General features: G+C 38.8%; 1 pseudogene and 1 further gene; both read right to left on the bottom strand.

The window, feature by feature from the left end:
• Positions 1-24,561, bottom strand: part of Igk (immunoglobulin kappa chain complex) — a 3,171,119-nt gene that overhangs the window by 1,738,855 nt on the left and 1,407,703 nt on the right.
• Positions 8,237-8,702, bottom strand: Igkv13-82 (immunoglobulin kappa chain variable 13-82; annotated as a pseudogene). The gene is given in 2 exon segments: positions 8,237-8,533; positions 8,654-8,702. Coding segments are annotated over 2 exon segments (346 nt in total).

Raw genomic sequence — 24,561 nt, 5'->3', positions numbered from 1 at the left:
GTAGAGTTCATATTGAAATGATATAGTGGAATTAATGCAATCATAATGGTTCACCATTTACTAGGGATTACAGCCATATTCAAAAAAGGCATGATAATAAAGGAAATGCTGAGGGAAAGATTGGGGCTTTGAGTACAGAATATACAGGGCTCCTTAAGGATGCAAAAATTAGTATATTTATTACTCCCTTCAACTCTCTGGAGGGACATAGTCCTTCTTAATCCTTGATTTTAGCTCAGTATGATTATATTTTCACCTTAGGAACTTTAAGATATTCAAGTAGAATTGCTTGATTTCACTGATATTAAAGGATTTAGGAATTAGTTAGAAGAGCAAAATGGGTTTCACCCAAGAATGGAGAGTGTATTTTACAGAACAGACTCCTTGATAAGAGTCTTTCTTCTCATATATGTGTGTCTTTTGATGGAAAACATAATAGAGCATTTCACTGAGGGAAAAGGTACAGTCAAAGGTATTTTTTGTAAACAGACTCTTGGTGACACACCTTTGCCATTTCTGTCTGTATTGGGGTTGGCTCTCACAGCATGAGACTTGAAAGAGTTGGAAGGCTTACTTCAGATAAATGTTGGTTTATTTCTTCACTTATTAAGTAAGCACATTAGACTTAAAAGTTATAAAACTACACAAAATGATTAAGTCAGAGTGAGTCAGGTATGTTTAGGAATAGAATAATTTCCTAGAATACAGATTGTCTTATATTGTGCATATACCATCTACACGAACATTATCACCCACACTGAAATATTTAGCATCCTGGAAAAACACCTTTATATAGCATTACTCCTTAACATGGAAATTTCTAACTGCATAACAACATATAGTGATTTTCTTGTTAACAATGCACCCTGAAATGAACAATAAAATATAGAATACAATACAAACCAGTATTGACTGTACTTGGGTACACAAGGCAAACTCTCTACTCCAAGTGAAAATTTAAGAAAAAAATCCTATTTATTATAATAGTATTCTTCTGTGAATGAATTCTGGTCATATTGTTCATGGTAGTTATTTAATGTGAGTCTGTCATTTTGTAGCACTTCACTCAAGCTTCTTTTAAATAAGCATGGAGTAGAAAATGTAATAAATCAGAGTGGTTACAAAAGCAATACTGAGGTCTCTTTGTATTTCAGAGAAGAGGGCTATTTTTTCCTTTCATCTCTGAATAGAAACATTTTTTTTTTGTCTAAATATTGCTGGAATCCAGATACCCAAATGGTGGCAAGTTTTCTCAGTGCCTTAAGGGTTCAAAATCATTTGAAAAGACTGAGATCAATAAGGAAATATCAGCTTGGAAGGGAAAGAAAATAGACCATTTGGTTGTTTTTGTTTTTGTTGTATTTTTCCTGGCAGGGGTGGGCGGTTATGATCTTAGTTACCATTTTATTGCTGTGAAAAGACAGCATGACCATGGAAATTTATAAAAACAACAACAACAAAAAATTAGGGGCATGCTTAAATTTTTATTAAATTGTTTCATTTGTTTACATCAGATATGCTGCTCCCTCCTAGTATGCCCACCCAAAGTACTCCCCGCTTGTCTCTGAGTTGATTCTCCCACAAACCCCATCTCACTATCTTCCACCAGCATCCCCCTTACCTGAGGCAACCTGTCTCTATAGGATTTGGTACATCCTCTTGCACAGACAAGGCAGTCCTTTGCTACATATGTGCCAGGGACCATGGATCAGCCAATGCCTGGTGTTTGGTTGATTATATAGACTCGGGGAGATCCCAGAGATCCAGGTTAGTTTATACTCTTGTTCTTTCTATGGGGTTGTCATAGCCTTCAGCTCCTTTAATCCCTCCTCTAAATCTTTCATAGGGGATGCTGACCTCAGTTCAAAATTTGGCTGTAAATATTTGCATTTGTCTCAGTCAGCTGCTGGTAGAGCCTCTCAGAGGACAGGCATACTGTCTTTAAGCACAATGTGGCATTAGTAATAGTGTCAGGGCTTGGTCTCTGAGCATGAACTGGAAACCAAGCTGGGCCAGTCACTGGATGGCCTTTCCTTCAGGATGAGATACATTTTTGTTCCAGAATTTCCTTCAGTTAGGAACCATTCTGGGTCAAAACCCTCTATCCGTTACCACTCTGCCTTGCTTATATGAGGGAGCGCTTCCAGTCTCCCATCTACTTCTGCTTCACCATCCTAGCATTTTTCTACTTTGGTGTATCGAGTCTCTACAAGACTAGAGGCCTCTGCTCTCATTAATACACAACAAGGCCATCCTCTGGTACATAAGTAGCTGGAGCCAATGATCCCTCCATGTGTACTTTTTGATTGGTGGTTTGGTCCCTGGGAACTCAGAGGTGTCTGGTTGGTTGATAGTGTTGTTTTTCCTAAAAGGTTGCAAACTCTTTCAGCTCCTTCAGTTTTTCCCCTAATGCTTCTATTGAGGTCCTCATGCTCAGTCTGATGGTTGGGTGTGAGCATCCACATCTGTATTGGTCATTCTCTGGCAGAACCTCTCAGTGGACAGCCTTACCAGACTCCTCTCAGCAAGTGTTTCTTGGCATCAGAAATTGGGTCTGGGATTGGTGTGCACTGTATTATGGTATTCTGTACTTTTTGGCTAATATCCACTTATCAGTGTTCATGTTTACTTGGGTCTAGGTTATCTCACTGAGGAAGATATTTTCTAATTCCATTCATGTTCCTGAATGAAGTCAATCTGAGGCAACCTTGCCATTGTGAAAATTTTCATTAGGAGCCAGAACAGATTTCATGTTGGTAGAATATGACAAGGAACATAGAAAATCCAATAGTTAAATGGGCATTTGTTAAAGAGTCTCTTCAGTTTTCAAGACAATGTTGATGTCAAGAGGGAACAGATGGCGAGATCAGTAATCTGAGGCATGTAAAGAACACCAGGGTTAAGTATGTGTAAAAATATCTCATGATATTTTGATGAGAAGTCGAGAAAGGTAGCCATGCAAAAGATCTTAAGGAGCAGTTACCAGGCTCTGACCTCCTCTGTAGGCTTCTGTTGAAAAGAAAAAACAGGATTCCATAGAATATTTTAGGGGCACAAATGTTGATTCCAGAGTGGAAGAGTCAAGAATCGAGTACCAACCCTCAAAGTCTTAGGTAACCAAAGAGCTGTATCAGATGTAGTGAGGCACATCTCATGCCATGAGGCACAGTTTACAATCTGGTTTCAAGCACCTTCTGAAACACAGTATCATGTTGGGACTTTCTCAGACCTACCACATGTATAAATAAGACAGAGAGGGTGCTAATGTGTTTTAAAGGTTTTTACTGGAACATACTGGCATCTAAGATTCAAACTTAAGTCAATTGTCTATACTTTGATCTGCCATTTGGATAGTTTTATATCTCTCTTCTTAGGTTCCATCCATGTCTGTTGCCCTCCATGTCAGCTCTCAGTTTCCCTGCTTCTATTTTCTTCTTTCTAGATCAGTCTGTCAGTCAGGAAGTTTTGTCCCCTGCTTTCTGCCCCAGCTCTTGGTCATGAGATCTTTCTTATGACCAATCAGCTGCCTCACTACATCTGATACAGCTCTTTGGTTACCTAAGACTTTGAGGGTTGGTACACATATGAACCTAATGATAGGCCATACATATGAAATACCAAAATTCTGCTAACAATTTGCTTTTTGGTACAGAAACTAACAATTGAAATTCTGAGAATGCACAGAAGAGGCTCCCTCCTGTAGACAGACAGGACCCACAGTAGGGTTATAAGGACTCTAATGCACTCAAAAATCTCTCATCCTGAAATTGTTCTTGTTTACAATACAAGAACAAATATGGAACAGAGACTGAGGGAATGGGTAACCAATAACAGGACCAACTTGAAACCATTCTCATGGACAAATGCCAATTCCTGACACTATTAATGATATTCTGTTATTCTTGCAGGTAAGACCTAGCATAACTGTCCTCTGAGAGTTTCTACCCAACAGCTGACTGAAACAGATGTAGATACTCACAGCCAAACATTGGACCAGGTAGGGGACTCTTAGGCAGGAGTTAGGGGAACAATTGAAAGCCCTGAAAAAGATAGTAATTCCATAGAAAGAGTAACACTGTCAACTAACCTGGACCCTTGGCAGATCTTAGAGACTTAGCCACCAACAAAGAGCATACAAAGGCTGGACTTAGGACCTTAGTATATACTTGTTTGCTCACAGTGGACTTGATATTCCAGGGTGGCTGAGAGCCAGGAGTGCTACCCTTTCAGAAAACAAGGGGAGAAGAATGAGTGAGAGACTGTGAGAATATATTGGAAAGGGGCAGCATTTAGGATGTAAATAAACACATTAATTGAAAATTCATTAATTAACAAAATAAAATAGAAAGAAAGACCTTTACACAATGGGATGAAAGGTTATCCAATACAGCATGGTTTTGGGTTTGTTTTTTTTTTTTTTTTTTGGTTGTTGTTGTTTGGTTTGTTTGTGTTTTGTTTTTGTTATTGAGACAGGGTTTCTCTGTGTAGCCCTGGCTGTCCTGGAACTCTGTGGACCAGGCTGGCCTGGAACTCAGAAATCCACCTGCCTCTGCCTCCCAAATGCTGGGATTAAAGGCGTGTGCCACCACCTCCCAGCAAGCAAATTCTTAATACAACATAAAACCATAGTAGAAAGCTTGTATCCAGTACAAATTAATAAGGGGAAATACCAGAAGGCTGTAAAATGAATCTCGGCAGTACTTTAAGAATAAATGCGGGATAAGGTTGCCATCACATGGTAACATCTCTGACTGATTGTTGATCATTTCTGAAAGAATTATAGGAATGGAAATAGGGAAGAGCCTAAGAAAAAGAAGTTCTAGCATCAAGAACAAAGAAACAAACACGGTATGTACATATAAGTGGATATTAGCCCAAAAGCATGGAATACCCAAAATATGATTTACAGACCACATGAACGTCAAGAAGAAGCAAGGACAAAGAAAGTATGGGTGCTTCAGTCCTTTTTAGAAGGGGGAACAAAGTTCAGGAGAAAATACAGAATCAAAGTGTGGAGAAGAGACTGAAGGAAAGGCCATCCAAAGACTGTCCCACCTTGGGATCCATCCCATTATACAGACACCAAACCCAGACATTACTGTGGATGCCAGGAAGTGCATACTGACAGGAGCCTGATATAACTACAACTGAGAGGTTCTGCCAGAGCCTGACAAATACAGAGGTAGATGCTCACAGCTCATTGAACTGAGCACCACTTCCCAATGAAGGAGTTAGAGATAGGACTGAAGGAGCTGAAGGTGTTTTCAGCATCATAGGAAGAAAAAAAGTATCAATGAATCAGAGTTCCCAGGTTGTAAACCACCAACCAAGGAGTGCAAAGTTGTTGGTCCTCTGAGCCTGCAGTGACAGAAACAACACAGACACCAAGTCAGGTTCACACAGTAACATCTTTACTCCGGGCTTTTTCTTTTACAGCTCTCTTCCCCAGCAGCTTCTTTTAGGGCAAGGTTAAACTACTCTTATTCTACTACTACTGGCTTCTACCTAGAGCAAGGGCTAAACAAACTCTCTTCACTACTACTGGCTTCTTTTACAACAGCTAGCTTCTACCACTTGCAACAGCAGCTTCTACTACTCCATCCTTCTCCCAGCAAGGGCTAAACTCTTCTCTCTACTCACACTGACTCACCTCCTTCTAATTCCACCCACCTCATACAATAAGATTTCACACACACTCCAGGCACAAACTTAGGTCTTTCACAGATTGGCTGACAGGTCTGGATCACGAGGAACTGACCAGCCTGGAAGGCAGCCCACACATGCAGCCTCATTGCACATGCTCAGGCAAGGCAGTAAACAAGTGGGTTTACTTATCTTTGTGTCGAGATCACGACTCCAATTCTTCCACTTCACATTAGAGGATCCACGAATCAAAATATCATCCGTACTATGCTTTCCCATTTTGTCTCCCTCATCTTTATGGGGGGGGGGGGGAGCAACAGAGGGGCTGATGGTTCGGGCGGCCTACCGCTCCTCAACCTCCAGCAGACATCCAACTACAGACATCACTGTCACTGTCACTATTAGTCCCATCGCTGTCACAAATACCTTCAGAGCTAGATTCCTTCTTTCTTTCTTATCTTTGGTTTGTTGTCTAAGCTGTTTAGGCATTCAGGGGCTAGCCTGAGAAGCAATCTCAGCATTGCACTTTCCACTGGTGTCCCTCAAGCGTGACCTGACCAAGATCCAGATGACTAACATTTTTTCCTGTCATTTTTGTCGCAGTTGAACCCATGTTGCTGAAATGCCCTTCGTCTTTATTCCTGCGATCCTTAGTGCTTCTTCCCCTTTTTTCCGGGGAACCTATCAGAACTATGCTTTCTTTAGTTGCTGAAATTCCTTTTGTCTCTATTTCTGAGATCTTAATGCTTCGTCCCCTTTTTCCCCGGGAACCTTACCTTCATCTCTATACCTGAGATCTTTAATGCTTCATCTCTATACCTGAGAATCTTAGTGCTTTGTCTCCATTCCTGAGAATCTTAGTGCTTCATCTCCATTCCTGAGAATCTTAATGCTTCGTCTCTATTCCTGAGAACCTTAGTGCTTCATCTCTATACCTGAGAACCTTAGTGCTTCGTCTCCATTCTTGAGAGCCTTAATGCTTCGTCCCCTTTTTCCCGGGAACCATACCTTTGTCACTATACCTGAGATCCTTAATGCTTTGTCCCTTTTTCCCCCAGGAACCTTACCTTCATCTCTGTACTTGAGAACCTTAATGCTTCGTCTCTATTCCTGAGAACCTTAATGCTTCGTCTCTATTCCTGAGAACCTTAATGCTTCATCCCTTTTTTCCCGGGAACCTTACAGGCCTGAGCGTTCTATAAATACCCTCGCTTACCAAAATTTCCTTACCGCTGTTTACTAAAATTTCCTACCGCTGTTTACTAAGGTTTCCTTACCTCTGTTTACCAAAAAATTTTCCTACAGCTGTTTACCAAAAATTTCCTACCACTGTTTACCAAAATTTTTTTCTATTGCTATTCTTACCAAAATTCCCTTACCTCTACTTATTAAAATTTTGTTACTTACCTTTGATGAGTTCCCCATTCTCCGTATTGGCCACCATTTGTCGTTCATCCTCCAAGCCAGCGGCGACACAAACAACACAGACACCAAGTCAGGTTCACACAGTAACATCTTTACTTAGGGCTTTTTCTTTTACGGCTCTCTTTCCCAGCATATTCTTCTTAGGGCAAGGGATAAACTACTCTTATTCTACTACTACTGGCTTCTACCTAGAGCAAGGGCTAAACAAACTCTCTTCACTACTACTGGCTTCTTTTACAACAGCTAGCTTCTACCACTTGCAACAGCAGCTTCTACTACTCCATCCTTCTCCCAGCAAGGGCTAAACTCTTCTCTCTACTCACACTGACTCACCTCCTTCTAGTTCCATCCACCTCATCCAATCAAAATTCACACATGCTCCAGGCACGAGCTTAGTTCATTCTCAGATAGGATGACAGGTCTGGATCATGAGGAACTGACCAGACTGGAAGGCAGCCCACAAATGCAGCCTCACTGCGCATCCTCGGGCAAGACAGTAAACAAGTGGGTTTCATGGGGCCTGCAGCCGCACCCACTTCCTACAGTGCACATGATAGGACCCATGACTCTAGTGTTATATGTAGCAAAGGATGGTCTTATTGCATGACAATGGGATAAGATACCTTTGGTCTTGTGAAGGCTTGATGCCCCAATGTATGAAAATGAGAGGACTGGGCGGAGGAAGTGGGTTGAGGCATACCCTCATAGAATCAGAAAGAGGAGGATGGGATAGGATTTTTTTTGAGGGGGGGTGCAGAAATAGGATAACACTTGATATGTAAATAAAGTATCCAATAAAACAAATAAAGGATACCTTTGAATAGTTTTTGAAAATGGTTGATAATTTTTAAAATTTTGTACTCTTAGAAACTAAATAACACAATTGATATTGTCATTTAGAATCATCTTAAATGTCTTATCATGTATTATGTTTAATGTACCACCTTAAACACATCCCGTGAAATTCTGTTACAACTGTGATGCAGGTATTATAGAAGAAGAAATAAACTAAGTGTCAGAGGAGATTGTATGTGCTACTGAACACTAAGTACACAGTAACTTTAATAACCTGAATGTATCTGAAAAATAATAATAGGGTTAGAAACAATATGTCCCACTGGGTATTCTGCATTCTTTGGTAGTTTTTGTCATGGCTTGTTTCATTGTGGTAGGTATACTAAGTACTGTTCACAGTAATAAGTAGCAATATTTTCATGCTGCAGATTGCTAACAGCAAGAGTAAAATCTTTCCCATATTCACTGCCACTGAACCTTGAAGAAACTCCAGATTCAACACTGGTAGAATGGTATATTAGGAATTTAGGAACATTCCCTGGTTTCTGCTGATACCAGGCTCACCAATCATTAATACCTTCATCTGGCCTGCAAGTAATGGTGACTCTGTCTCCTAGAGATGAATACAAGGAGGATGAAGATTATGCCATTTGGATGTCACATATCAGGCCTGTGATTGGAAATATACAACCAACATATATGGTTAATTATGATAGAAATAACTTCTCTGAAATTCCAGTTAACACTGATTACAAAGGGTCAAATGCATTCCCAAGACATTCTTCCTTACCTTAGAATCAGAATAATAAGATAAGCAGAAGCTGAGAGGGAGACTTCATGTCTGTGCTGTGACCAGACATTGACTGACTCATAGACAGGGTGTGACCAGACTATTAAGAAGTTCTTTTGTGATTGGGTTACCTCACTCAAGATTATATCCTCCAGATGCATCCATTTGTCTAAGAATTTAATAAGTTCATTGATTTTAACTGCTGAGTAGTACTCCATTGTTTAAATGCAACACATTTTCTGTATCCATTCATCTGTTGAGGGGCATCTGGGTTCTTTCCAGCTTCTGGCTATTATAAGTAAGGCTGTTATGAACATAGTGGAGCATGTGTCCTCATTACAAGTTGGAAAATCTTCTGGTTTATGCCCAGGAGAGTTATTGCTGGATCTTCCTCTGGAGGATATCTTCCCGAGTGAGTTAACGGAATCACAAAAGAACACACATGATATGCACTCACTGATAAGTGGATAGTAGCCCATAAACTTAGACTACCCAAGGTACAATTTACAAAACACATGAAATTCAAGAAGGAATACCAAAATGTGGATAATTCGTTCCTTCTTAGAATGGGGAACAAAATACCCATGGAAGAAGTTACAGAGACAATGTTCAGAGTTGAGACAGTACAAAGGACCATCCAGAGACTGTCCCACTGGGGGATCCATCCCATATACAACCACCAAACCCAGACACTATTGCATATGCCAGCAAGATTTGCAAATACAGAAGTGGATGCTCAGTCATCTATTGGATGGAACACAGGACCCATAAAGAAGGAGCTAGAGAAAGTAACCAAGGAGCTAAAGGGGTCTGTATCCCTATAGGAGCATCAACAGTATGAACTAACCAGTAACCCACAGAACTGTGTCTCTAGTTGCATATGTATCAGAGGATGGCCTAGTTGGCCATCAATGGGAGGAGAGGCCCTTGGGCTTGTGAAGATTATATGCCACAACACAGGGAAATGCCAGGGCCAGGAAGTGGGAGTTTGTGGGTTGGGGATCAGGGTGGGGGGAGGGTATAGAGGACTTTGGGGAAAACATTTGAAATGTAAATGAAGAAAATATCTAATAAAAAAAGAAGTGAAAATAGAAAGAAGAAGTTCTGAGTGAGTGCAGTGGACACATGCAAATCATAAGAGCCTGGGCAGGGCTGGGCACAGATGTAGGCTCTTTGTAACTTTACTGGGCTGAACCCAAGTGTTTTAAGCCAGACCAGAATACTGCAGTTTTGCTGAGGATTTTTTTCTGTGAATGGTAGATTTTATTATAAAAGTAATTTTGGTTCATTTTTCAATATTGCAATGAATGTAAGTTTAGGTGTAAAGTCCTTTCTTGTATTTTATTAGGATTAGGTGGGACATCATTTTTTACATAAACCATAGTAAATATTAGAATGTAGCTTCATCTCTTCTTACAAGTATGTTTTTTCTTACTATATTTCCATAAGAAGTTTTTTCATTTGAAATAATTATTAGAACACACTTACAAGAAATACAAATAAATTTCAAGTCATTTGTGATAACCTCTCAGCACTGTTCTTTTTCATATTATACTATGCTTTTTGGTGTCAATATACAAATATAACAATCTTTCTTTAACAAAATACTTTAGTATATGGGGGATGAAGATACAGCTTAGTTGTTAAGAACACTTGTTATTCTTGCATGTCATTTCAGTTTACACTCATCTATAGGTAGAATTTAGAGTTATATATCACCTTCTTCTTGATGTCACGTGCCGCAGCGCACATGTGGTACAGAGACATCCAGGGTGGAAAAACTCCCATACAAGGGATGAGAAAAACATGAATATTAAAAATATTTATTATAAGATTGTGTGTGTGTGTTTATGTGTCTGAGTGTAGTGTTTCTACACGAGGGTGGTAGGTTATAATTTCTGGAAGAACAGAAAGGAAATGAGAAAATTATGTGATTATAAATTAAAAAAAATTATTATGATAGAACTCAACCCAATTCTTACATCTTATTTTCAGATCAAAAGAATGATGAAATTTGAGAGTAAGTTAGTAATAGAGATCTAGATTTACACATGTAAAAACAAATTCCATGTTGATCGATTGTATAACTAGAATTCCCTCTTGGCGCTCTTCCTCCCTTTGGAAATCAGAAATTAGCAGCTCTGGGAATGTTAAATTAGCAGTTCAGAGAATCAGAAAATAGCAGCTCTTGCAGATAGGGAACCTCAGGCAATTTTCTACCATGTAATTTTAATTTCAGTTAGAATATAGAAACATTGAACAGAGACCTTCTGTTTTCAGTGTTCTTCTCATAACAACACAGTGTCCTGAAGGCTGTGGAATTAAACAGTAAAGCTTACAAGATGATTGTTTGTTTTCTTGTCCTACTACTTAGAATTTAGTGCCAATAAAAGCCAGAGCCTCGTCTGATTTAATCAGGTGATTTATAGTACCATGTATCTTTAGAGAGACTACCCATTCATTCTTCTGTCCTTGAGAATGTTATAATGAAATAGTGATGCATCTTAATAGAATTAAAATGTCATATTTAATAAAATTCATCAACCTTTATGCCACAACAGCTTGTATCTTGATGTTGTCTGTGGGAATTTGTGGTCAGGTGACTTTGTTATTGCATTCAGTGGTTTAGTCAAGTGACATGTACTTTCATAAGGTGCCCAAAATAGTGCATTTTAACAGAAATGTGATTTATTTTTTTTCATTTTTTTATTAGGTATTTAGCTCATTTACATTTCCAATGCTATACCAAAAGTCCCCCATAGCCACCCACCCCCACTCCCCTACCCACCCACTCCCCTTTTTTGGCCCTGGCGTTCCCCTGTACTGGGGCATATAAAGTTTGCATGTCCAATGGGCCTCTCTTTCCAGTGATGGCCGCCTAGGCCATCTTTTGATACATATGCAGCTAGAGTCAAGAGCTCCGGGGTACTGGTTAGTTCATAATGTTGTTCCACCTATAGGGTTGCAGATCCCTTTAGCTTCTTGGGTACTTTCTCTAGCTCCTTCATTGGGGGCCATGTGATGCATCCAATAGCCGACTGTGAGCATCCACTTCTATGTTTGCTAGGCCCAGGCATACTCTGACAAGAGACAGCTATATCAGGGTCCTTTCAGCATAATCTTGCTAGTGTATGCAATGGTGTCAGCATTTGGAAGCTGATTATGGGATGGATCCCCGGATATGGCAGTCTCTACATGGTCCATCTTTTTATCTCAGCTCCAAACTTTGTCTCTGTACCTCCTTCCAAGGGTGTTTTGTTCCCACTTCTAAGGAGGGGCATAGTGTCCACACTTCAGTCTTCATTTTTCTTGAGTTTCATGTGTTTAGGAAATTGTATCTTATATCTTGGATATCCTAGGTTTTGGGCTAATATCCACTTATCAGTGAGTACATATTGTGTGAGTTCCTTTGTGAATGTGTTACCTCACTCAGGATGATGCCCTCCAGGTCCATCCATTTGGCTAGGAATTTCATAAATTCATTCTTTTTAATAGCTGAGTAGTACTCCATTGTGTAGATGTACCACATTTTCTGTATCCATTCCTCTGTTGAGGGGCATCTGTGTTCCTTCCAGCTTCTGGCTATTATAAATAAGGCTGCTATGAACATAGGGGAGCATGTGTCCTTCTTACCAGTTGGGGCATCTTCTGGATATATGCCCAGGAGAGGTATTGCTAGATCCTCCGGTAGTACTATATCCAGTTTTCTGAGGAACCGCCAGACTGATTTCCAGAGTGGTTGTACAAGCCTGCAATCCCACCAACAATGGAGGAGTGTTCCTCTTTCTCCACATCCACGCCAGCATCTGCTGTCACCTGAATTTTTGATCTTAGCCATTCTGACTGGTGTGAGGTGGAATCTCAGGGTTGTTTTGATTTGCATTTCCCTGATGATTAAGGATGTTGAACATTTTTTCAGGTGCTTCTCTGCCATTCGGTATTCCTCAGGTGAGAATTCTTTGTTCAGTTCTGAGCCCCATTTTTTAATGGGGTTATTTGATTTTCTGAAGTCCACCTTCTTGAGTTCTTTATATATGTTGGATATTAGTCCCCTATCTGATTTAGGATAGGTAAAGATCCTTTCCCAATCTGTTGGTGGTCTTTTTGTCTTATTGACGGTGTCTTTTGCCTTGCAGAAACTTTGGAGTTTCATTAAGTCCCATTTGTCAATTCTCGATCTTACAGCACAAGCCATTGCTGTTCTGTTCAGGAATTTTTCCCCTGTGCCCATATCTTCAATGCTTTTCCCCACTTTCTCCTCTATGTTTCAGTGTGTCTGGTTTTATGTGAAGTTTCTTGATCCACTTAGATTTGACCTTAGTACAAGGAGATAAGTATGGATCAATTCGCATTCTTCTACACGATAACAACCAGTTGTGCCAGCACCAATTGTTGAAAATGCTGTCTTTCTTCCACTGGATGGTTTTAGCTCCCTTGTCGAAGACCAAGTGACCATAGGTGTGTGGGTTCATTTCTGGGTCTTCAATTCTATTCCATTGGTCTACTTGTCTGTCTCTATACCAGTACCATGCAGTTTTTTTCACAATTGCTCTGTAGTAAAGCTTTAGGTCAGGCATGGTGATTCCACCAGAGGTTCTTTTATCCTTGAGAAGAGTTTTTGCTATCCTAGGTTTTTTGTTATTCCAGATGAATTTGCAAATTGCTCCTTCTAATTCGTTGAAGAATTGTGTTGGAATTTTGATGGGGATTGCACTGAATCTGTAGATTGCTTTTGGCAAGATAGCCATTTTTACAATGTTGATCCTGCCAATCCATGAGCATGGGAGATCTTTCCATCTTCTGAGATCTTCTTTAATTTCTTTCTTCAGAGACTTGAAGTTTTTATCATACAGATCTTTCACTTCCTTAGTTAGAGTCACGCCCAGATATTTTATATTATTTGTGACTATTGAAAAGGGTGTTGTTTCCCTAATTTCTTTCTCAGCCTGTTTATTCTTTGTGTAGAGAAAGGCCATTGACTTGTTTGAGTTAATTTTATATCCAGCTACTTCACCGAAGCTGTTTATCAGGTTTAGGAGTTCTCTGTTGGAATTTTTAGGGTCACTTATATATACTATCATATCATCTACAAAAAGTGATATTTTGACTTCCTCTTTTCCAATTTGTATCCCCTTGATCTCCTTTTGTTGTCGAATTGCTCTGGCTAATACTTCAAGTACTATGTTGAAAAGGTAGGGAGAAAGTGGGCAGCCTTGTCTAGTCCCTCATTTTAGTGGGATTGCTTCCAGCTTCTCTCCATTTACTTTGATGTTGGCTACTGGTTTGCTGTAGATTGCTTTTATTATGTTTAGGTATGGGCCTTGAATTCCTGAACTTTCCAAAACTTTTATCATGAATGGGTGTTGGATCTTGTCAAATGCTTTTTCTGCATCTAACGAGATGATCATGTGGTTTTTGTCTTTGAGTTTGTTTATATAATGGATTACATTGATGGATTTTCGTATATTAAACCATCCCTGCATCCCTGGAATAAAACCTACTTGGTCAGGATGGATGATTGCTTTAATGTGTTCTTGGATTCGGTTAGCGAGAATTTTATTAAGGATTTTTGCATCGATATTCATAAGAGAAATTGGTCTGAAGTTCTCTATCTTTGTTGGATCTTTCTGTGGTTTAGGTATCAGAGTAATAGTTGCTTCATAAAATGAGTTGGGTAGAGTACCTTCTACTTCTATCTTGTGAAATAGTTTGTACAGAACTGGAATTAGATCTTCTTTGAAGTTCTGATAGAACTCTGCACTAAACCCGTCTGGTCCTGGGCTTTTTTTGGCTGGGAGACTATTAATAACTGCTTCTATTTCTTTAGGGGATATGGGACTGTTTAGAATGTCAACTTGATCCTGATTCAACTTTGGTACCTGGTATCTTTCCAGAAATTTGTCCATTTCGTCCAGGTTTTCCAGTTTTGTTGAGTATAGCCTTTTGTAGAAGGATCTGATGGTGTTTTGGATTTCTTCAGGATCTGTTGTTATGTCTCCCTTTTCATTTCTGATTTTGTTGATTAGGATTTTGTCCCTTTGCCCTTTAGTGAGTCTAGCTAAGGGTTTATCTATCTTGTTGATTTTCTCAAAGAACCAACTCCTCGTTTGGTTAATTCTTTGAATAATTCTTCTTGTTTCCACTTGGTTAATTTCACCCCTGAGTTTGATTATTTCCTGCCGTCTACTCCTCTTGGGTGAATTTGCTTCCTTTTTTTCTAGAGCTTTTAGATGTGTTGTCAAGCTGCTAGTATGTGCTCTCTCCCGTTTCTTTTTGGAGGTACTCAGAGCTATGAGTTTCCCTCTTAGAAATGCTTTCATTGTGTCCCAAAGGTTTGGGTACCTTGTGGCTTCATTTTCATTAAACTCTAAAAAGTCTTTAATTTCTTTCTTCATTCCTTCCTTGACCAAGGTATCATTGAGAAGAGTGTTGTTCAGTTTCCACGTGAATGTTGGCTTTCCATTATTTATGTTGTTATTGAAGATCAGTCTTAGGCCATGGTGGTCTGATAGGATACATGGGACAATTTCAATATTTTTGTATCTGTTGAGGCCTATTTTGTGACCAATTATATGGTCAATTTTGGAGAAGGTCCCGTGAGGTGCTGAGAAGAAGGTATATCCTTTTGTTTTAGGATAAAATATTCTGTAGATATCTGTCAGGTCCATTTGTTTCATAACTTCTGTTAGTTTCACTGTGTCCCTGTTTAGTTTCTGTTTCCACGATCTGTCCATTGATGAAAGTGGTGTGTTGAAGTCTCCCACTATTATTGTGTGAGGTGCAATGTGTGCTTTGAGCTTTACTAAAGTGTCTTTAATGAATGTGGCTGACCTTGCATTTGGAGCGTAGATATTCAGAATTGAGAGTTCCTCTTGGAGGATTTTACCTTTGATGAGTATGAAGTGTCCCTCCTTGTCTTTTTTGATAACTTTGGGTTGGAAGTCAATTTTATCCGATATTAGAATGGCTACTCCAGCCTGTTTCTTCAGACCATTTGCTTGGAAAATTGTTTTCCAGCCTTTCACTCTGAGGGAGTGTCTGTCTTTTTCCCTGAGATGGGTTTCCTGTAAGCAGCAGAATGTTGGGTCCTGTTTGTGTAGCCAGTCTGTTAGTCTATGTCTTTTTATTGGGGAATTGAGTCCATTGATATTAAGAGAAATTAAGGAAAGGTAATTGTTGCTTCCTGTTATTTTTGTTGTTAAAGTTGGCATTCTGTTCTTGTGGCTGTCTTCTTTTAGGTTTGTTGAGGGATTATCTTCTTGTTTTTTCTAGGGCATGGTTCCCGTCCTTGTATTGGTTTTTTTCTGTTATTATCCTTTGAAGGGCTGGATTCGTGAAGAGATAATGGGTGAATTTAGTTTTGTCGTGGAATACTTTGGTTTCCCAATCTATGGTAATTGAGAGTTTGGCTGGGTATAGTAGCCTGGGCTGGCATTTGTGTTCTCTTAGTGTCTGTATAACATCTGTCCAGGCTCTTCTGGCTTTCATAGTCTCTGGTAAAAAATCTGGTGTAATTCTGATAGGCTTGCCTTTATATATTACTTGACCTTTTCCTCTTACTGCTTTTAGTATTCTATCTTTATTTAGTGCATTTGATGTTCTGATTATTATGTGTCGGGAGGAATTTCTTTTCTGGTCCAGTCTATTTGGAGTTCTGTAGGCTTCTTGTATGTTCATGGGCATCTCTTTCTTTAGATTTGGGAAGTTTTCTTCAATAATTTTGTTGAAGATGTTTGCTGGTCCTTTGAGTTGAAAATCTTCATTCTCATCCACTCCTATTATCCGTAGGTTTGGTCTTCTCATTGTGTCCTGGATTTCCTGGATGCTTTTAGTTAGGATCTTTTTGCATTTTCCATTTTCTTTGATTGTTGTGCCGATGTTCTCTATGGAGTCTTCTGCACCTGAGATTCTCTCTTCCATCTCTTGTATTCTGTTGCTGATGCTGGCATCTATGGTTCCAGATTTCTTTCCTAGGGTTTCTATCTCCAGCGTTGCCTCACTTTGGGTTTTCTTTATTGTGTCTACTTCCCTTTTTAGGTCTAGTATGGTTTTGTTCATTTCCATCACCTGTTTGGATGTGTTTTCCTGTTTTTCTATAAGGACTTCTACCTGTTTGGTTGTGTTTTCCTGTTTTTCTTTAAGGACTTGTAACTCTTTAGCAGTGTTTTCCTGTATCTCTTTAAGTGAGTTATTGAAATCCTTCTTTATTTCCTCTACCATCATCATGAGATATGCTTTTAAATCCAGGTCTACCTTTTCAGGTGTGTTAGGGTGTCCTGGACTGGGCGAAGTGGGCGTTCTGGGTTCTGATGATGGTGAGTGGTCCTGGTTTCTGTTAGTAGGATTCTTACGTTTACCTTTCGCCATCTGGCAATCTCTGGAGTTAGTTGTTATAGTTGTCTTTGTTAAGAGATTGTTCCTCTGTTGATTTTGTTACCCTCAATCAGCAGGCGTGGGAGACAAGCTCTCTCCTCTGAGTTTCAGTGGTCAGAGCAGTCTCTGCAGGCAAGCTCTCCTCTTTCGGGGAAGGTGTACAGTTATCTGGTGTTTGGACCTCCTCCTGGCTGAAGGTGAAGGCCCAAAAGAGGATCTTTCCCAGAAGCTGTGTTGCTTTGGCCAGGAAGGTGGCCGGTTGTCTGGAGACGAAGATGGCACCGCCCCAGAAGCTCTGCGACTCTCGCCCGTCCCAGAAACGGCTGGCCTCTGTATTCCACATGGTCTCCCATGCAGCCTGCCCTTCGCGGAGTCCCGGAGCCAAGAAGGCTCCTGCTGGAGCCTGTGACACAAACCTCTCAGGCCGCAGAAATGTGATTTCTAATTACATATATTTTCCCTTTTACTAGATGTTGTTTTGTAGTATTAGTTTTCTTCCCTGATGCAGAGTAGGAGCAGAATGCTCAATTTATAGGTAGCAATGTGAAACTATCTTTAAGACTTTCTTGTTAATGTTTCTTTGATTAGTGAACACATTAATTGGAGAGTATGTGCATGTGCCTGACTGGGAGTACAGTTTTCTTCCACGTCTCTTACTACTAGGAGGAAGAAAATAGCTCCAGTTTGGGTTTTTCAACAAAAGGTTTGTTTTCCAGGAACAATTGTATTTTTCACTGATCACAGTGAATGAAGCTTTTTCTTTAGACCTCAAAATAGACAATATCTGATCCTATCTTCCTTTCTACAATTTTCATAATATACGGCACCCCTACACATATTTTTCAAGTCACTATTACCAATCTTAGGGCTTAACACTTGGAAATGTGTAGTCCCTAGACCCTTGGTCTACTTGGCCTCCAAGAAGATCGCCAAGTCCCTGCTTACTTCCTTTAGAATTCTCTTGGAAATGACTATACACACATTTAGCCCACAGATCCTGATAATCCAGCAATTCCACTGTCTTCAGAAAATGGGAACAAGACTCTCTCAAACCTCTGTATTGTAGCAACAGACTTCTCTGGTTTAGGAGGATCCATTTCCACTAGAATCTTGTAGTCACACTAACAGAGATGATAAGAGGGGAGTGAATTAGAATAGTAAGTCCCAGGAGATTGAAAGATGGCTTAACAGATAAGAGCATTTTTGTTAAATATTTTCTTTATTTACATTTAAAATATTATCCCCTCTCCTGGTTTCCACTTAGAAAACCCCTATCCCATTCCCTGTCCCTCTGATCACCCACCCAGTTAACAGCATTTGTTGCTCTTGCAGAAGACCTGGATTCAGTTACCAACATTCAAATGGTGGTTTACAACTATGTGTAATCACAGTCCCAAAGAATCTAAAGCCTTCTTCTGACTTTCTTGGATACCAAACTTAAGTGAGCTGCATATATACACATGAAGAAAAAAAACACTCAAAGAAAGAAGAAATTAAATAAACCTGAGTAATTGGGAAAAAAAAAAAAAAAAGATTAGACAGCCTTCATTTCCAGTAGGTCCAAGGCAATGATTATTGTGGTTTTGAAGGTCTCTTTAGAACAAAACACTAATTTCAAGACTGACCTAAGGGAGATATCCCATCCTTCATCTACAATTAGCTCTTTGACCAATTTGTTTGCTTTATGTAACACAACAGATGATTTAGTGCCCTTACTACTGAAATGTAAAATCTATCTTCATAAGAATAATAGAAGATTTTGCTTTCTGAAGGAAAAAGAGTAAGACTAGCACAATCAATAAAAGATAAGAGCCAGCATTAACTTTTTTATTTGCTATTTTATATATTTACATTTCCAATGTTATTTCCTTTCTTAGGTCTCCCCTCCCTCAGAAACTCCCTGTCCCATGTCTAGTCCTCCTGCTTCTATAAGGGTGTGCCCCCCCACCAATCTACTCACTCCTCCCCATCCTCACATTCTCATACACTGGGGCATGCAGCCTTCACAGGGCCAAGGGCCTCTTCTCCCATTGATGCCCAACAACGTCATCTTCTGCTACATACATGTCTCCACATCCTTGTTAGCATATGCTGTCACCTGAATTTTTGATCTTAGCCATTCTGATGGGTGTGAGGTGAAATCTCAGGGTTGTTTTAATTTGCATTTCCCACATAACAATGGATGTTGAACATTTATTTAGGTGATTCTTGGCCATTGGGTATTCCTCAGTTGAGAATTCTTTGTTTAGCTCTGTACCCCATTTTTAATAGGGTTATTTGATTATCTTAGTAAAATTTCTTGAGTTCTTTGTATGTATTGGATATTAACACTCTATTAGATTTGGGATTGATGAAAATATTTTCCCAATCTGTTGTTTGCAGTTTTGTCCAACTGACATTGGCCTTTGCCTTGAGGTCGTTTTGCAATTTTATAAGGTTCCATTTGTCAATTCTTGATCAGAGACCATAAATTATTGGTGTTCTGTTCTGGAAAATTTCCCCTCTGCCAATGTATTCAAGGGTCTTCCCCACTTACTCTCCTATTAGTTTCAGTGTATCTTGTCTTACGTGGAGGTCCTTGATCCACTTAGACTTGAACTTTGTACAAGGAGATAAGAATGAATCTATTAGCTTTCTTCTATATGCTGATTGTCAGGTGAAACAACACCATTTGTTGAAAATCCTATCTTAATTCCACTGGATGGTTTTAGTACCTTTGTTAAAGATCAAGTGACAAATTATGTGTGGATTCATTTCTGGGTCTTCAATTCTAGTTCATTTACCATGAAGGGGTAATGAAATTTCTCAAATGCTCCCAGAATCTAATGAGATGATCCTAGCTTTTTTGTTTGTTTGATAGATTTTGTTTTTGTTTTTATTATTATTTTTTTAGTTTATTTAGTGTATTACATTGATAGCTTTACATATATTGCATTGTCCCTGCATTCCTGGGATAAATCCTACTTCATCATGATGGAGGAGTGTAGCCATTGTTCCAAATCATTGTTAGTTTTTGCTGCTGCTTGAGTTTTTGAAAGTAGTTATTCTGATGTATATAAGACAGAATTTTAGGGTTGTTTTGATTTTCATTTACCTGATGGCTAAATACTTTGAACATTTATTTAAGTGCTTCTTGGCCTTTCGATAGTTCTGAGTTGAGAATGTCGTGTTTAGCTCTGTACCACATATTATAAACTGCATAATTTTGTTTGTTGGTGCATAATTTCTTATATTTTTATATATTTTGGATATTAACCCTCTGTCAGATTTAGGGTTAGAGAAGATCCTTTCCTAATCAATAGGTTGCTATTTTGTCCTATTGACAGTGTTTGACAGTGTCCTATTTGCCTTACTGAAGCATTTCAATTTCATTAGATCCCATTTGCCAATTATTGAGCCAGAATCATTGATGTTCTGTTGAGGAAAACTGTCTCCTGTACCAATGTGTTCACAGCTATTTCCGATGTTCTCTTCTGATCTATTTAGTGTATCTGGGTATATGTTGAGGTCTTTGATCCATTCAGACTTGAATTTTATGTGGGGTAATATATATGGATATATTTTCATTCTTTTGCATGGGGACTTCTGGAAAGACCAGCAGCATTTGTTTAAGATACTTTTCTTTTTCCATTGTATGCTTTTGCATTCTTTGTCAAAAACCAATTGTTCGTATTTGTGATGATTCATTTCAGCATCTTTAATTAGATTCTTCTGTAAAACCTGTTCATTTCTATACCAAAACCATGCAGTTTTTATTACTGTTGCTATGTAGTACAACTTGAGGTCAGAGATGATGACCCTTCCAAAAGCTCTTTTATTGTTTAGGAATATTTTATCTATCCTGTTTTTTGTTTGTTTGTTTTCCCATATAAAGTTGAGAATTCCTCTGTCAAGGTCTATAAATATTGAATCTGTAGATTAGTTTTGGTAAGTTGGCCATTTTTACTATGTTAATCCTACTCAACTATGAGCATGGGAGATATTTCTATCCTTGGATGTCTTCAATTCCTTTTTGCAGATACCTGAAGTCTTGTCATGCAATTCTATCCTTTGCTTGGATAGAGTTACACCAAAGACCTTTCATTGCTTGTGGTTGTTGTAAAGGGTGTTCTGTAAGCTTATTGTATATTGAGAACCCTTTTTTCTTAAATTAGGGAAATAGTCTTTTTGATTTTGATGAAGATATTTTCTGGACCTTTAAGCTGGGAATATTCTTTTTTTTTTAACCTTTCTTTATATTATTCTTTGGTTTTGTCTTTACCTGATGTCCCAGATTTCCTGGATCTCTTGTGATAGATATGGCTACAATTTGGCATTTCCTTTGACCGATATATCAGTTTGTTATATTGTATCTTCTACGGCTGAGATTCTCTATTCCATTCTCTTTTATTCTGTTGGTAATTCTTTTGTACTTATTTTCTGTTCTCTTTCATAGGCAGTGGATGTATCATATTTCATTCTCACCACTAGCAGCCTGGAGATCCAAGTCATGATATATATTACACAGATTTGTAGCTCAATTTCCATTTAGGTTCCCCAACATCTGGAGTGAAGACACTTCCCTGAAGCTATACCTTGACTCTTGTGTTCCTTCTCCAACAAGGCTGACTTGTCTGCCTGCAGTGGGAAAGGGCATGCCAAATCCTTCAGAGACTGGTTGCAAGAAAGTAGGATGATACTCAAGTTTGCCCACCCTCTCAGAGGAATAGCAAGTTGTGGAGGTAGGATTCTGTGAGAGGTGTACTTGAAGAGTGGACAATTTGGGAATATAAATAATAGATAGATAGATAGATAGATAGATAGATAGATAGATAGATAGATAGACAGACAGACAGATAAACTTCACATAGTTGTAGCAATGTGGAGCTTGGATTTCACAGTTGCTTTTCCTCCTTCCTCAAACTGTACACAGAATGTCTCAGTTGAAGCCAGACATTGAAGGACAGTGGAAAGTTTTAGCCAAAGGAGCACAGACAGGAGCTCTGCACCACAATAAAATAGTTTGATGTCTGTTTCTTTTGCTTTGCTTTGTTTTGGGTTGCTTCTTTGTTGTTTCTTTGTTCTTTTTATTTACTCAGCAACACAGACATTACTGTATTTCTAAGCTTCATGAACTATATGGTTCATTCGACCTGAAGCATCTTGGTGTCAGCCTCGTTTGGGATTCCTATTGTAAAGAAATATCATTGTTGGTGTCCCAAACACAAATTAGTTTTTAAAAAAGGAAATTGGAGTCTGCAATAGAGCCATTGACTGTCTTTGGAGATGTGGGAAGGGGGTGATCACAAAATACAATACAGAAGAGAGGGAATCCTCTATTGCTCATTTAGAAACTAGACCTCAGATGTCATCAAAGATAAGCTATCTCAGATTGAGGTCCCAAAATTTGTTTCATTAGCCCAGTGCTATGGTACTGGTACTCCCTGCTCCTTGTAGCTTTACTCAGAAGTTAAAGTAGTCCTCACTTTTATCATGTACCTGCAAGTATGTGCTAATGAGTTTTATAACCTCACCTGATCATCTATAGACCTCATGCATAAACCCTTCATTAAGGAGTTGTGTAAAAAGTTAGAGAAGATAAAAGGGTTGTGTGAGTGTGTGTGTGTGTGTGTGTGTGTGTGTGTGTGTGTGTGTGTGTGATGGGTGGAAGAGAGGGATAGAGAGAGAGAGAGAGAGAGAGAGAGAGAGAGAGAATGATGATGATGATAACAATGATGATGATGGCGGCATATGGCTTAACTTAGTTTGTCCTCAGGGCCTTACATCTTCACAGATAATATTCACTCATCCACTCGTACATCCTAAAATATCTTAGAATGAAGACGCTATGCAAGCTGGTACAACTCATATGTTATTTTCTATAAAATCCATCAATATTTATCTCACAACAACCTGTATCTTGCTGTCCTCTGTAGGGTTTCATGGTTATTAACTTACTGATAGTTCATTCAGTGGTTTAGCTGAGCAACAATTTTTCTTTATAACCCCCCAAGTGTTGCATTTTCAATGAAAACCTGATTTCAAATTGTTAGTACTATCTACTATAACATGGTGCGCAGTATCAATACTCTCCCTTGATTCTGTGTAGTAGGAATAATCTGTAACACAGAGGCAGCCACATGATCATAGGATCACATCATACTGTGCCATCCTTCTAAAACTATATTGGCTATTCTAAAATATGTTATATTATGACTTTATATTAAATGACTTCATAAGTCATACGTAGGTTCTATGCTATTTTAGCCATTTGCAACTTCACTGTAAAAGACCTTAGGTACTATCTGTGAATACAGACTTAATGTGCCCATAAAAACTCATATAATTTAAACACTTTTATAGCTTTATTTAACATTTTGTCATTAATGTTTCTTCATTTCATAATGACATAAATAGTAGTACATGTGTGAATGTGTCTAACTGTATGAACATTATTTTTCATTATACTTATAACCACTGGAAGGAAAGAATCACTACACTCATGGATTGTCAAAAGCATTCTTTGCCTTTTTTGTGTGTTTTTTGTTTGTTTGTTTTTCCTTAATCACAGTAGTATTTAGTACCCATCAGTGTGAATGTAGTTTTCCCTCTAGACTCCAAAATAAACATTATCTAGTACTGTCTTCATTTTGGCCATCCTAACAGTAGAGGGCAGCACTAGCACCAGCCTTAGAGCTACAATTAGCTTACCACTAGAGAACAAAAAGTTTCCAAGCTCTTGATCCACTTGGCATGCAAGATCTCCAAGTGTCTACCTATTTCAATGGCAGTTGTCTTGACACTGCCTACACCAAGAGTTATCCTATTTAATCTGGTGAAAAAAAGCAAGCCTTCTGCCTCCCAAACAGGGGACTATGCCTCTCCTAGAACTCTGGCCTGTGGTAACATGTTTTCTTGGTTTAGCATGACCCATTTCCACTGAGTATCTGTGGTAGCCATAGTACCAAGACTAACTGGAAGAAACTGAGTTAGTATGCAGGTAAGATTGGTTATTTCTGGGGCATGAAGAGATTTCTCAGAAGAGCACTTGTTACTTGAAGAAGACCAGGGTTCAACTGCCAATATGCACATGACACAGCCATTCATATAACTCCAATACCAGGATATATGAAGTCCTCTTTTGACTACCGTGGGTACCAAACATAAATGTTATTCACATACATGCATGCAGACAAAAACCTCATAAATATGGAATGAAATAAAGAAATCTAAAAGAAATATTAATTACCCTGCTATCTCGACAGAGAAAATAATATTGTTTTAGTTTTTCTTTTTTAGAGAATCTGACACAAATTTGTGAATATGAATAATGGAGGCATCCTTTTCTTTATCCACAACAAGGCTCATAGACCAGTGTACTGGTTTATTTGTATTACATAACACCAAAAAGCATCAAATACCCTTACTGGTAAAATATAAAAACTATCTTCACAAGAATAATGGAAGATGCTTTCATCCTAAAGAAACAAGAAATGACTAACAACTAACTGCTAGACACGTAGAAAGAAGGATGAGACCATGGGTTACCTTGAAGT

Source organism: Mus musculus, chromosome 6 (assembly GCF_000001635.26).
Source record: "Mus musculus strain C57BL/6J chromosome 6, GRCm38.p6 C57BL/6J".
Taxonomy (NCBI): Eukaryota; Metazoa; Chordata; class Mammalia; order Rodentia; family Muridae; genus Mus; species Mus musculus.
This window is presented reverse-complemented; position numbering and strand designations above follow the sequence as displayed.